Source organism: Lethenteron reissneri, chromosome 28, assembly GCF_015708825.2.
Source record: "Lethenteron reissneri isolate LAM-NWPU_2019-01 chromosome 28, ASM1570882v1, whole genome shotgun sequence".
Classification (NCBI taxonomy): domain Eukaryota; kingdom Metazoa; phylum Chordata; class Hyperoartia; order Petromyzontiformes; family Petromyzontidae; genus Lethenteron; species Lethenteron reissneri.
The window spans coordinates 3,386,311-3,398,580 of NC_083806.1; the positions used below are offsets into that span (position 1 = coordinate 3,386,311).

Consider the following 12,270-nt stretch of genomic DNA (forward strand, 5'->3'; position numbering starts at 1 on the left):
GTGATGATGCTGGTGATGATGATGCTGATGATGGTGATGCTGATTATGATGCTGATGATGGTTACGATAATGATGGTGATGTTGGTTACGATGATGATGATACTGGTTACGAGGATGATGTTGACTACGAGGATGCTGCTGGTTATGATGATGATCATTGTGATCGTGGTGGTAATGATGGTGATAGTGGTGATGATGGTGATAGTGGTGGTGATGATGATTGTTGTGATGGTAATGAAGGAGAGAGTGATATTAGTGGTGTTTGTGGTGCAGTTTCTGGCGCGCCCTGGCCTCTGCAGCAACAACAGAGACCTCAGCTGTAGTGGTAGCGTCCCCATCATTAGCATTATCAATACAGTATCATTGTTCACAGTAGCAGCGTCATCATAAGAAGCAGAAATAACATCAGCATTGCTAGCAGAAGGAGCAGTATTAGCAGCAGCAAAACCATCAATCATCAGCACCACCATAATAGACAGCATCACCACTACCACCACCATTATCATCTTTCGCATTCACGCTCCACATCCCCGTGTCCTTCCCAATTCTCTCCTTCCACCTCCCCTCTCACCCCGCACCTACCACCACCTCTTCCACTTCCCCTATAACTCCTGTTCTGTTACCACTTCCCCTACTAACACCTTCACCACCCCCCCCCCGACCACCACCACCTTTCTCCACCTCTCTTACCACTACCGCCGCCACCTCCTCCTCCACCTCCCCTGCCACATCCTCCACCTCCTCCACCTTCCCTGCCACATCCTCCACCTCATCTCTGTTCCTGTGTTGCTGCTACTGCTTGGCCCTGGCTGTGCCCGGGGGGAGGGAGCGTTGAGTTCCATTGTCGTGGGCTCGGGGTGCAGGGGCCTTGCCTGCGCCGGGCTTCACCGCCGCTCACCATGTGCTGTTTTATTTACTTGGGCTTTATCAAATGTTTTGTGTTCGTGATGGGCATATCGGCCTGGACACCCCGTGCCAGGCTGTGTGGTGATGGGAGGTGTGTGGTGGTTGGACGGGGCTGGTGGGGCGCAGTGGGTTGTGTGGCAGTCAGTGGTTGTGGTTTGCAGTGGTGGTGGTGGTTTATTTGGTGACGGGATTGTATGGTTCTGTTAAGGTATTCTGTGGAACATTGCGGCTTGTGTTATGGTGGTAAGGCGTTTAGTGTTGGTGTGGGGTACTGTGTGTGAGTTGGTGATGTGTGTGCGTGTAGGTTATGGAGTTGATATGGTACTGGTTGATTGTGTGTTGGCGGGGTGTGTGGTAGTAGTGTGTGTGTGTGTTGGTGATGGGGTTTATATGGTTCTGGTAGACTGTGGGGAGTTTGGTGGTGGGGTTTGTGTGTGATGGTGACACTGGTGTGGGTATTTGATTTGGTGATCTACATTATACAGTTTGTAGCCATCTCCCACCTTTAGATTTTAAATGCATATTTTTTCATACCTCCCAGCCATGACAAAACTCTCACCCTAGCTCTAAACCAACCCTAGCAGATCACTGATTCATCAGCAAGAAGAATTACCCGAGCGTGTGTTGGTTCCGTTTTTGTGTGGTTAACATGGTGGCTGGGTGTTTGATGGTGATGGTCACATACTGCGTGTGGTGATGGTTGGTGGATGAGTGTTTGATGGTGTTTATGTTTTAGTGACATGGTGGCGGGGTTCTGGGATACTCTACGTTGAGGGCCAAAGTGATGGTGGTGATGTGCGTGTGTGCTTGTTGTGGAAAGTATGGTGGTAGAGGATTTATGTTGGTCAGGGATTGTGATGGTTGTGGGGTGGGTGTTTGGTGGTGTTAGGATTCTTGTGGTGGTGGTGGTAGAGGGGTTAATTTGTTAATGTTTGGGTGTATTTGATGACAGCGGGGTGTATGATTGTGGTGTGCTGTTGGTGTGTTTGTGTGGTGGTTGAGAGTTTTTGGTGATGGGGTGTATGATGGTGGTAGGGTGCCTGTTGGTAGCGGAATGTTTGGTGGTGTACGTGTTTTTTGTGGTGGTAGTGGTGTGGTGTTTGGTGTTGATGTGTGTGATGATTGTGTTACTAAGCTGTGTCCTGGCTGTCCCACATGAAACGGCGCAAGGTGAGGGTTTGAATCTCGCTCTGTTGAGACTCTTCGACCGGCAGATGTTTCCTGTTGCTGTTTTAGAGCAGAGAGGGGGGACTCTGTGGGTGTGATGAGGTGCGAGCATCAAGGCCTTTGAGCTCGCAGCTGCCCCGTGACTAAGGTCACTCACTCTCCAGTGTGGTGGATGCCCCGGGGGTACATCAGCCCATGATGGTGCTGACCCTTGTCATACAGTCGCCCCGCGCACACGTGTGTAGACTCAGTGGCAGCTTTCTCAACCACAGCCCAGCAGCTCCGCGGAATCACTCGGCTCCCTGCCACAACTCCTGATTCGATAACACATTCAAGCATTCTCTCGAGCGAATGGGAAAACCCATCAGCCTGAAAAATGAATGTATGCAGGCTGGAATCAATGATGATGAGATGATACGCATTAAAAAAAAAGGTATTCTAGGCAGTGAACGCACAACGGCAAATCCCATTGTGCTTTGCACGTGCGAAGATGAAGGCACCATTCTTGCGTGTATTCTCCACACAGCGTTGTTATTCGGTGCAATGGCCGGGCTGCTGTGTAGCTGAAACAAGAGCCTCAAGCTCATTAGGGCTGTGGCCACGGCCCATGATCCTTGCCCCAGGGCAGTTTAGCCACTCGGTCGGTGAATGTGACGGAGTGGGAGGAACAAGGAGCCACGGGGTTGGTGGGAATGCTTCGTGCAATAACCTCTGCTCCTCCATCTTCTGACAAGCTTCCCGGCAAAAGAAAAAAAATGACAACAAATACAGTTGTGTTGCAGGAAGTGAGGACATTTGGATGGGGGTTGGTGGCAGAGCTGTGGCACTGAGCACCGTGTGGCCAGAGAGGAGGAGCCATTGTGCTGGGTGGCTGAGAGGGTGGAATTGTTTTGGTGCGATGTGTGTGGTGGAAGTGGGGGGGGGTATGTGTGAGATGATTTTTGGATTTGAATTATGGTTGAAGGTTGTGCGGTGGTGGCAGAGTGTTTGGAGATAGTGGGGTGTATGTTGGTTAGATGTGTTTGGTAGTAGTGGGTTGTGTAGTGAAGGCTCTGTGTGTGGTGGTGGAAATGTATTGTTATGGTGGTGGGCTGTGAGTATGGTGTTAAGGTGTGTGGTAGTAGAGTGTGTGTCGTGGTTGTCTTTGGTAGTGGAATTGGGGCGTGTGATGGTTAGTGGTGTGTGTGTGGTGGAAGTCTTGCGTACATTGCGTTGGGGTGTGTGTGTTGTTCGGGTGTTTGTGGTAATATTAGAATGTGTTTAGTTGTAGTGGTGTGTGTAATGTTAGGTATATGATGGTCGGGGATCTTATAGTCGAGTGTGGTAGTATAGTAGTGGTGGTGTGCACATTTTGTTTCGTTCTCAAGCCATCGGTAGTGTCATTGTGGATTTTCAGGAAGATCATACAGTGGACAGATCGGTTATGAAGGAATCATTCTACCATGAATGGAATCATTCCTTACGCGAGCTGCTTTCTTGAAATTGCTTGCTCACAGCTGGTTAACGAAACAAATGGGAATAATTGTTTCCCAATGTCTACCTCGCCAAACGGACAAGCCTGACAGTCCTGAGAATTCGTTTGGGAGTCAGAACTAAATAATCGCATGCAACAAACAGCTCGGCTAATGATGTGAAAAGTTGGCTGCAAATTATTTTTGCTTTGAGGTTTGCGATAAAGGTGCTGAATAATTAATAAATTGCCGTTTATAATTCATCGCGTGGGGGAAACCGGGAGCACGCTGCCCATTATTAAGCCGCTTTCCCCGAACGAATGAAACGAGCGACGCTGCAAACCCCGCAGTCGTTCAGCGCTCAAGAGCGACACGCACGCGCTCTTTGAAGAAGAAGAAGACGACGCGCATCAGGCACGCCGGCGGTCGCTGCGTGAACGAGCTCAGACGCGTGGAACCACTTGCACGCCGTCACCTCCACTGTTCACGTCCGCCCGTTACAGTACCGCGGTTGCCGATCCCCTTGTGAACGCGCTCGGCGTAAAGGCCAACAGGATGTGGTGGCCTCCTCGGAGTAGCCTTTGTCTGGGTCTCCTTTGTTAGAGCCACTCGGCGGAGCCGGCCCGTGCCAAGTGCTAAAAGTCACCGGGGCAGGCCTGGAACTCATTAGCGCTGCACACAGAGCCGCCTGTTTTGCTCGTGACGCCCCCTTCCACCACCCCCCACCTTGTCAGGACAGCGGGGGGAAGTATGGCTCGCTCGGTGGCAATTCACTCTCCGCTTGAGTAACCGAGGCCTCTGTCAAAGCCGCCCGTCAAAACCGCCAGTCAATCTCCACTTGGTGGGAGGTTGCTGCTTCTCTGCTGCTGCTCTCGCAGTTTTTAAGTCCCCCCCGGCTGTCTGTATGACTAATTCTATCCATCCTCTCACATCCAGACTAAAGACCTTCCTCTTCTCCTCCGCCTATGACCAACAGTTTCTATCAGTCCATTGTCTTGATCAGCACAGAGATCATCTTGTCCAGCTCCCTGCCCTCCCTAACTTATCCACTTAACGGAAAGAAAAAAATCCCCGAGCGTTTTGCACGATCTGATAATGCGCTCGTCTTGCGTTCTGTGCAGTGTCTTGAGATGCGGTCACGTGCAGACGCTTGTAAATTCAGATCGTAAAGCGGGGCCATCGTGCTGTGTGTGCGTGTACATGTCGCCTTGTGCCTCCCAGCCAGGCCACACTGGAGCTCTCTCTCTCCCCCGCTCTCTTCCCGCGTAGCTCCCTCCTTGTCTTGTGGAGCTCCCCTACTCCACACCTCTCTTCTTGTGGAACTCTCTCATTTTCCCTCTCCCCATGGAGCTTCTCTGCTTGTGGCAGGCACTTGGCATGTATTGTTTCAGTCGAGCCTGCTCCCCCAGCGCTGCGTAGTATTTCCCCTCGCTGCCAGCATTGTTAGGCCGGGTGCACGTGGGCGGGTGGGATGTTTGGCTAGTTTGGTTTCCCTTGAGCCCTTGATAAATGTTGGCTATATTTGTCATCAATAAAATGAGGATTTTGGGGTGGGGAGGGTTTCTCTACCAAAAAAAAATCCAAACAGATGTTTTTGTTGTCATGCCTTTGGTATTCTGAGTGGTTTGGCTGAGTTGTGTTTTTCAAATTTATTCCAACAAACGAGAGCTTTAACCGTTTAACTGTCCCGAGAATTTTGCTCGGAAAACAGGCCGCATCCCACAGAGTGAAGCGTCATTCGCCGTGCATGGTGTGCGTTAACCCAACTAACGAGGAGTCAATTCAAATCTACAATACATGTAGTACTCTTGCCAATATAAGACTACATTATTGTTCGTGTGACTGAGATGCTAGTGTTACGTTTAGCTCAATCGACTGAACAGAACTGCACTGTGCCGAGAAAATGACAGAGAAAATCAGAAGCAATACAAATGAGATGGATAAATGAGACGAAAAAATGGATTGTTGAATCAGGTTTTAATAATTCATCTAATCACCGGTTTAGAGGAAAAGGGAGTGGTTGATGAATCATGACATGCCTCTTCAGAATTAGACCAAGAAATAATGAATTCTTTCATTTTCAAATCGTGGCCCAGAATCATGGCAATTCAATCGCTGCGGTGGGAAGGATGAATCACCATAGGATTCTCTTTCACATAAACTAATCACGTGAGCTGCCAAGTGGGAGCCAGCCCCCTGCGGTTAGAACAGGGCTCGGTCTCAAGCGAGAGTCAGGGGGCTACCCCTGCCAGTTCGCGCCCCACGGCACTAGCAGTGGCGACGCACTTGCGCCCCGCCACACCGCAGGCCCTTTAGTACGCTGGCACTACCCGGGCTGCAAGGTGCACAATACGCGCGTGACTCGCCATGCGAAGGTGAAGTGGTGAGCGGGCACCGGAAATGCGGGCAGTTTCCACGCTGGACCACAAACAGATTGTGGTTGAGCATGATGACCGTGGCGTCGTGTCAGGGACATACCGATAAAGAGCAGCTAAAAATGTTATTGCTGTAGTTTTCACACCTGATGATGATTGCTCGTGTTGCAATGGAAACTACATGATTTAATTTATTTTATATTTTATACCTACGTGACTTTACCGAAAGAACCAAAGAGTATGGATCCCTGCAGTCACAAAAACTTCAAAACTAGAAAAAAGCGAGAGAGCTTTACGGTCGCGAAATAAAGAGGCCCGCGGCACTTGAACTTTGAAGGAACTGGAGGTAGTGCAGCGTGCTGTGGGGGTACGTTGGGCCATGTGGTTTCCAAAGACCCCGCCCATCCTCCCCACTCCCTACTGCATCTGCACTATGTCGAGTTTGCTGATGGAAATAGTGGCCCTCTCTCTACTTTTGCCTAATTATGGCCATGAGTTGATGAGTTAATGATGACGTCACCCTGCTGCTGCTCTATATAAGAACGGGAGACAGCAGAGCCTCACCATTCTGGCGAATTGCCCGATGATGCTGGTTGCAATTACCAGTGAAATGTCGTACTCAAATTGTAAATGTTGTGGCTTCAACACACCGGTGGGCTAAAGCAGTGAACTATTTGTCTTTGTCAACGTGACACATTTTTACTGATTGGCCGTGTCGGGTGGTGGAGGGTTACGACACATTTATAAATAACGCGATCTAAACCCAAAAACGTTGATTATGAATAACATTGGTCGCGAAAGCCTACGTGTTAAACATTTTGGTTTTATTATTCAAGGGCCGGTGGCAGAGAGGAGAAGCAGCTACTGCATCTTGGCGTGATTATTCCCATTATCATCCTATGCCTGGTACATCCAGCCACGAGAGATATGAGCCTAAGAGCGTGCACGTGGTTGCATGCACACGTGGGCGTGTTTTGTGTGACGCACACTTGGCTTTGAAATTCTACGTTGATTTGAGTACAAAGTCTTAAGCGCATTGGGACCATTCCTGGATCAATGTAGTATTATACAGTTTGTGTGTAATAAAACGTGGAATTCCCACTGCGTGCAAAGACTGTACAAATGAGGAAGACTTTCAAGTCAGTGGGAGCTTGGATGAGAGGTGGGATTTGTATTTGGGCTGGAAACATTGTGCGCGGTTGGGTGTAGGGGCCACACTTAGGAGCTGGGATATTGACACCAGCGCATTTTGTCTAATGACTCCTAAAAGGACACCTTTCCCTAACACTCGCGTCCCTGCTCAGGGCGCCCTCGCCCTTAGTCATACGCGAACAGCGCGTGCCACGAGCAACGCGACGCGGTGTTGTGTTTATCCCTCGTCCTCTATCGCCCACCGCAGCGTACGCGGTCGTGTGAAGGGCGCGCGTGTGCACGCTTTGCGTTCACAGTGTCAGACCCCGGCTGGGCGTCCATCAACCGCGGCGTGCTGGTGTGCGACGAGTGCTGCAGTGTGCACCGCAGCCTGGGCCGCCACATCTCCCTCGTCAAGCACCTGCGCCACAGCCAGTGGCCCACCTCGCTCATACAGGTGAGTGCGAGCGTGCGTGCGGTGTGCGGGTGAGCATGTGGGCGAATGCATGCGAGAGTGCGGGCGAGTATACAGGTGTGCACCGCAGCCAGTGGCCCGCCTCCCTCATCGAGTGGGTGAGAGAGGGGGTGAGCATCCGGGGGTGCATGCCATAGCCAATGCGGCTTAATATGGGTGAGTGCGTGGGTGAGCGTGGAGGCGAGTGATAGGAAACCGTCCTCTCCGTGCCACCCCAACTGGGTTCGTTGTCGGCTGTTCAGCAACAATAACAATTTGGATTTCTTTCGCGTCCAATTGTAGCTGCATTCCAAGACACTGCACAGCAACAGTGGAAAATACATATCACACAGTAAAGAAACATTCCTGTGCACGGACTATATAACATTGGTCCAGCGTTTGCCTTTGGAAGTATTTAATTAGCAGTATGCAAGTCGACGGGTAGCTTTAGGGCAAAACTGTCAATTTTTTAGCTCTGGTTTGTCTTTCCATGTTTTGGGCAACCCGTTGATCAATGTGGCTGGGTTTTTCTCAAAAGGGGCTCATTCCAAAGCAGCAACACTACGCCACAGCCCTCTTCATATTGGATCACCTTTCTGAGCGTGATCATACTCCTCCCGTTATGGACGGAAAGTGTTGTAAAGAGTAAAAAAAAATCTCCGTTGATGGAGCCATGGCAGGCTCAACACGTCGGGGTCAGGAGTTTCTGTTTTGAGCGTTTTTCGTGATTAATTTGAATACATTCTTACGCTCACGGCAGATGCACTTCATGGCGAGTGTGAGGCAATCGATTAGGATTTATGCCATTTGTTGGCTGATGTTCCGTTGAGGTTTTAGAGGCAATATAAACGAGACGGTAAAATCAAGACAAGGAACTGACTCTTGCGTGCAATCACGAGCATTCATAGCATCGCTGGGGGGTGACATTGTCTGCGTGCCTCTCGCTCCCTCATCACTGCAACAACGGGGCACACAGCAACAATAACATGAACAATAATAATCCAGTGCAATCCAGTGCAATGTCAATTTGTACACGTCTGTATCACATGACGCTGTACAGAAACTGCGGCGCATGTTCATTTATGGGAGAACAAGGAGGATATAGCTGTACTGTATATAGCCTGTGGGCACACATTTGTAATGGGTTCAACGGAGGCGCACACTTAAACTTGGAGGCAACACTATTTATTTATCAACGCAACAGACAACTTGGACAGCTATATCAGGTGGTGACCACCGTTCCTCAGTTAACTTGAAGGGATAACTACATAATGACGGGACCAGGACAGGTTAACAAGCTGCCTGGTCCACAAGCGGAGATCGGAGACTTGAGGACCATCGATGGCTTATAAGTTATGACGGCAGCGGTGTGGCCGGCTCCGCCCTCGGCCACGCCGCCTTCGCGATCCTTCGGGAAGGTCCAGGTCCCTTACCACGTGACCCCCGCGCCCCCATCTGGGGTCCCCTGGCCCCCCTTCGTCCGGTCACGTGCCCTATCGGGTTCACCGAGGGTGTCCTGACGCAACCTCGGTGACACCCGGGCGCATCCCACCTACAGTACCCGTCATCACCTGGTACCGTCTCAACACAGTAGTGACATCATTTATGTCACTACACATTAATAACGAGGATGAGGCTCAGCTTCGGCTTGGAGGCCCCATAAGGGAGTTAGTGGGCCGTGAGCACCACTCTATCCCTTGGGTCGCTCGTGTTTCACTGCCCGTGACTGAGACGCACTCAGAGGCGCGTAGAGGACTGGCCTGGAGACACGCTGCTCACACTGCCTCTTAAGTCCGACCCCACCACACACAAGCGGCTGATTTCTGCTCGTACATTTGCCACATGGTAGAAATCTGCAGAAGGAGGTTTTCTCTGTTCACCGATCTCGCATGAACTTTATGCAAATAAGAATTATAATTGTGAGGAAAAGCTGAAACGCAGCTATACCCAGATGACAATTGCCCTCCCACCAGAGGGGAGTAATTACAGTAACCGGTTTCCATGCATCTCAAGTGGAACCTGCTGTATTCTAAGCATCACGTGCACAGCCTCCCGTGAGCACGGTGCTTGTCTCCTTCCTTGCGCAAATAGACATTTGCAAGATGCTATATTTCCTCTTACAGCATGGGTTTCGTTGGCTTTGTGGTCACCGGCAGGTTTTATGGTGGCATTTTAAGATGGAGCATGCGTTTAGTTTCATGCCTAAACCTCATTAAAGTTCATGCGAAAAGCCCAATTGGTGTGGTAATCTCCATGCAACCTCTGGCCTATTTTCATTCTGCGATTTGGTGCAGTTTTGCGTGTTTTTTTTTCTCTCCCGCGTGCAGACACGAGTGAGCGCGATGCTCCGTGCATGGTTTTATTTAATTTAATGTTTTTTTTATCAGCCGAAACAAACCCAACTGGGAATGCTACTGTCTGCTGAGACATCTCCCCCTCCTCCTCTCATGGTCTCATTCTTTCACAATGGCGTAACGCTCGCCCACACAGGGCCCCTTCCCTTAACCCTCACATCCCGCGATGCCTCGCCGCAAGCCGTGCAGTTGCATTGGTGCGCAGGTGCAGGCCATTGTTGACTTCACGGAGTGATCCATCTTGTGTCTGTCTCTCCGGTGTTGTAATAATGGAATTATAATAACAGTAATGGCAATATAAGTAATTTACCCTAGAACGCCACTCAACAGCGATCTTCCTATGGGGAGACTTGTCACTGCCGTGTGAACGTGGAGTTTCCACCAATGCTCAACAACACTGCCGCTCGCTTGTAAAGGGAGACACATTGACATCATTGCACCAAGGATGTCAAAGACAATGATTGTGGTCATCGGAGCATTAAACAATAACAATGTCCTTCACCCAGTAAAATCCGTTGTGAGATCCTGTATTCGGATGCTTGGCCAGTTCCATGAATCAGAGTTTGGCTTCATATGGGAGGAAACCGGAGTGCTCTGAGAAAACCCACCATGCATACAGAGGAGTAGGGGAGACACACTCAGCTCTATCATCTGCTGGACACACCTGAGCCCCATGCCGACAATATCTGGCAATCTCTGGTGGTCACTAATCCATGTAGACACTGCTCTAGCCAGCGTAGCTTCGACGATCTAACAGGATCCGGTGCATCCCTTGGTGATTCTCTTGCCGTTGTTGAAAGGGGCCGGTTACGCGTCGCTTAGCGCCTGCATGGGTAAAGCTGTCTCGTGACCGGCGGTTCGGCCCGCGGTGACGGTTGCCGCCTTGTGCGCCGCGATGGCTTGCAGATGGTGCAGACGCTGGTGAGCAATGGAGCGAACTCGATCTGGGAGCACTCGCTGCTCGACCCAGCGCAGATCCAGAGCGGCAAGCGCAAGGCCAACCCACACGACAAAGTGCAGTGAGTCGCTCGCGCGGGGCCGCCCTGCCGCCCCGGCAGTCGCCACCGCCGGTCGGCCTTGTGAAGTTGAGCGAGGTTTGGTGGAGGCTGCACGCGTGCCTGACTTGATTTATAAGGTTTGAAGTGAGGCTGGGTGACGGAGGAGTGTCTTGTTTGTGTTTGCGGTCCGAGTGGCGACACACGGATTTCACGAACAGATATTACTCCGTGTTTTCATTCCTTCTTGCCGCTTATCGGCCGTGATCCATTTGATTAAACTTCTTCTTGCGCATGCAACCACTTGGCCTTTGCGACGAAAAAAAAACATTCCCTGTTGTTTTTTTTGGCTGCTTCTGTGGTGACATCATTTCACGGAGCATTGTTTCACGTGGGATGTAATGTTTAAAAAAAGTTGTGGGCATTTTAAAAGCTGTTAGTACGTGCACTAATCAATCTTCGCAGATCACGTACTGTACATGGTGGCGCTGTGATAAGCCTGGAAAATGTGAAGGAAGTTGGCAGGCTGACAGCTTTGAATTGACATGACCTCGCGCATATTAGACGTGGAAAGATCCGCTAACTAATTTATTAAAATATTATTTTCATACTCCCAATTTTTTATCAAATCATGCCTGTGAAAATCTACTTTTATGATTCATTCAAAGTGCATGCTCATGTTCCATTGAGACTAACGGAGAAAACAAAACTGCAAACATAAGAGAGAACACGTGACAGTACAAATGCGATGTTTAAAACCGACGCAAAAAGGAGTTAATTCTGGAATGAAATCATGACCCCGCATCGTAACGATTAATTGAATCTCCACGTAGTGATGAACCACAATGAACTATGATACTTCAACGAAGGCAGTAAAGCAGTCCACCAAATTTTAACCGAAGCCATTTCCCAGCAAAGTAATCTGGATGTAGACTTAGAAGTCGGTGTTCGTCCAGCTGCACGTAAGAGATTGAATCGCGAAGGGCGGTGGGTGTGAATCGTTACTTGCCCAGAAGACAATGGAGCAGCAGTCACGTGCACGTTGCGTGGAGTTTCCCTGCGCGCGGCGTCGTATCACGGGGGTTCGTGTCCGCGAGCAGCTTTCACCTTGGCGGGGTGACCGCGCAGGTTCACGTCCGAGTTTGCGCTTTCATTTGCCCTCTGTGTGTGTCGTCATCGTCGTCCACAGCCCGACCAAGGCGGAGTTCATCAAGGCCAAGTATCAGATGCTGTCGTTCGTGCACCGCATGCCATGCCGCGAGGACGATAACATCATGGCCACCGACCTGAGCAGGGTGAGGCTTCCCTATCCTGTCGGTGCAGGGAGCGAGCGAGCGCGTGTCAAGGGGGACGTTGTAAACGATGCAGAGGAGGTGACCAGTGCGCTATTCCCCCCCCCCCCCCCCCCCCCCCCGGGTGGCTCGTGTTGGAGCTAAC

General features: G+C 50.5%; 1 protein-coding gene across 4 annotated transcripts in view; it reads left to right on the forward strand.

Annotated features, from left to right (window-relative positions):
• The window catches only part of LOC133348827 (ARF GTPase-activating protein GIT1-like), a 29,176-nt gene that overhangs the window by 1,492 nt on the left and 15,414 nt on the right, over positions 1–12,270 (forward strand). For all 4 annotated transcript variants that reach the window (XM_061561860.1, XM_061561862.1, XM_061561861.1 and 1 more), the window contains exons 2-4: positions 7,348–7,487; positions 10,745–10,857; positions 12,023–12,128. In XM_061561860.1, coding sequence (XP_061417844.1) covers positions 7,348–7,487; positions 10,745–10,857; positions 12,023–12,128 — 359 coding nt within the window. The remainder of the gene's footprint in view (positions 1–7,347; positions 7,488–10,744; positions 10,858–12,022; positions 12,129–12,270) is intronic.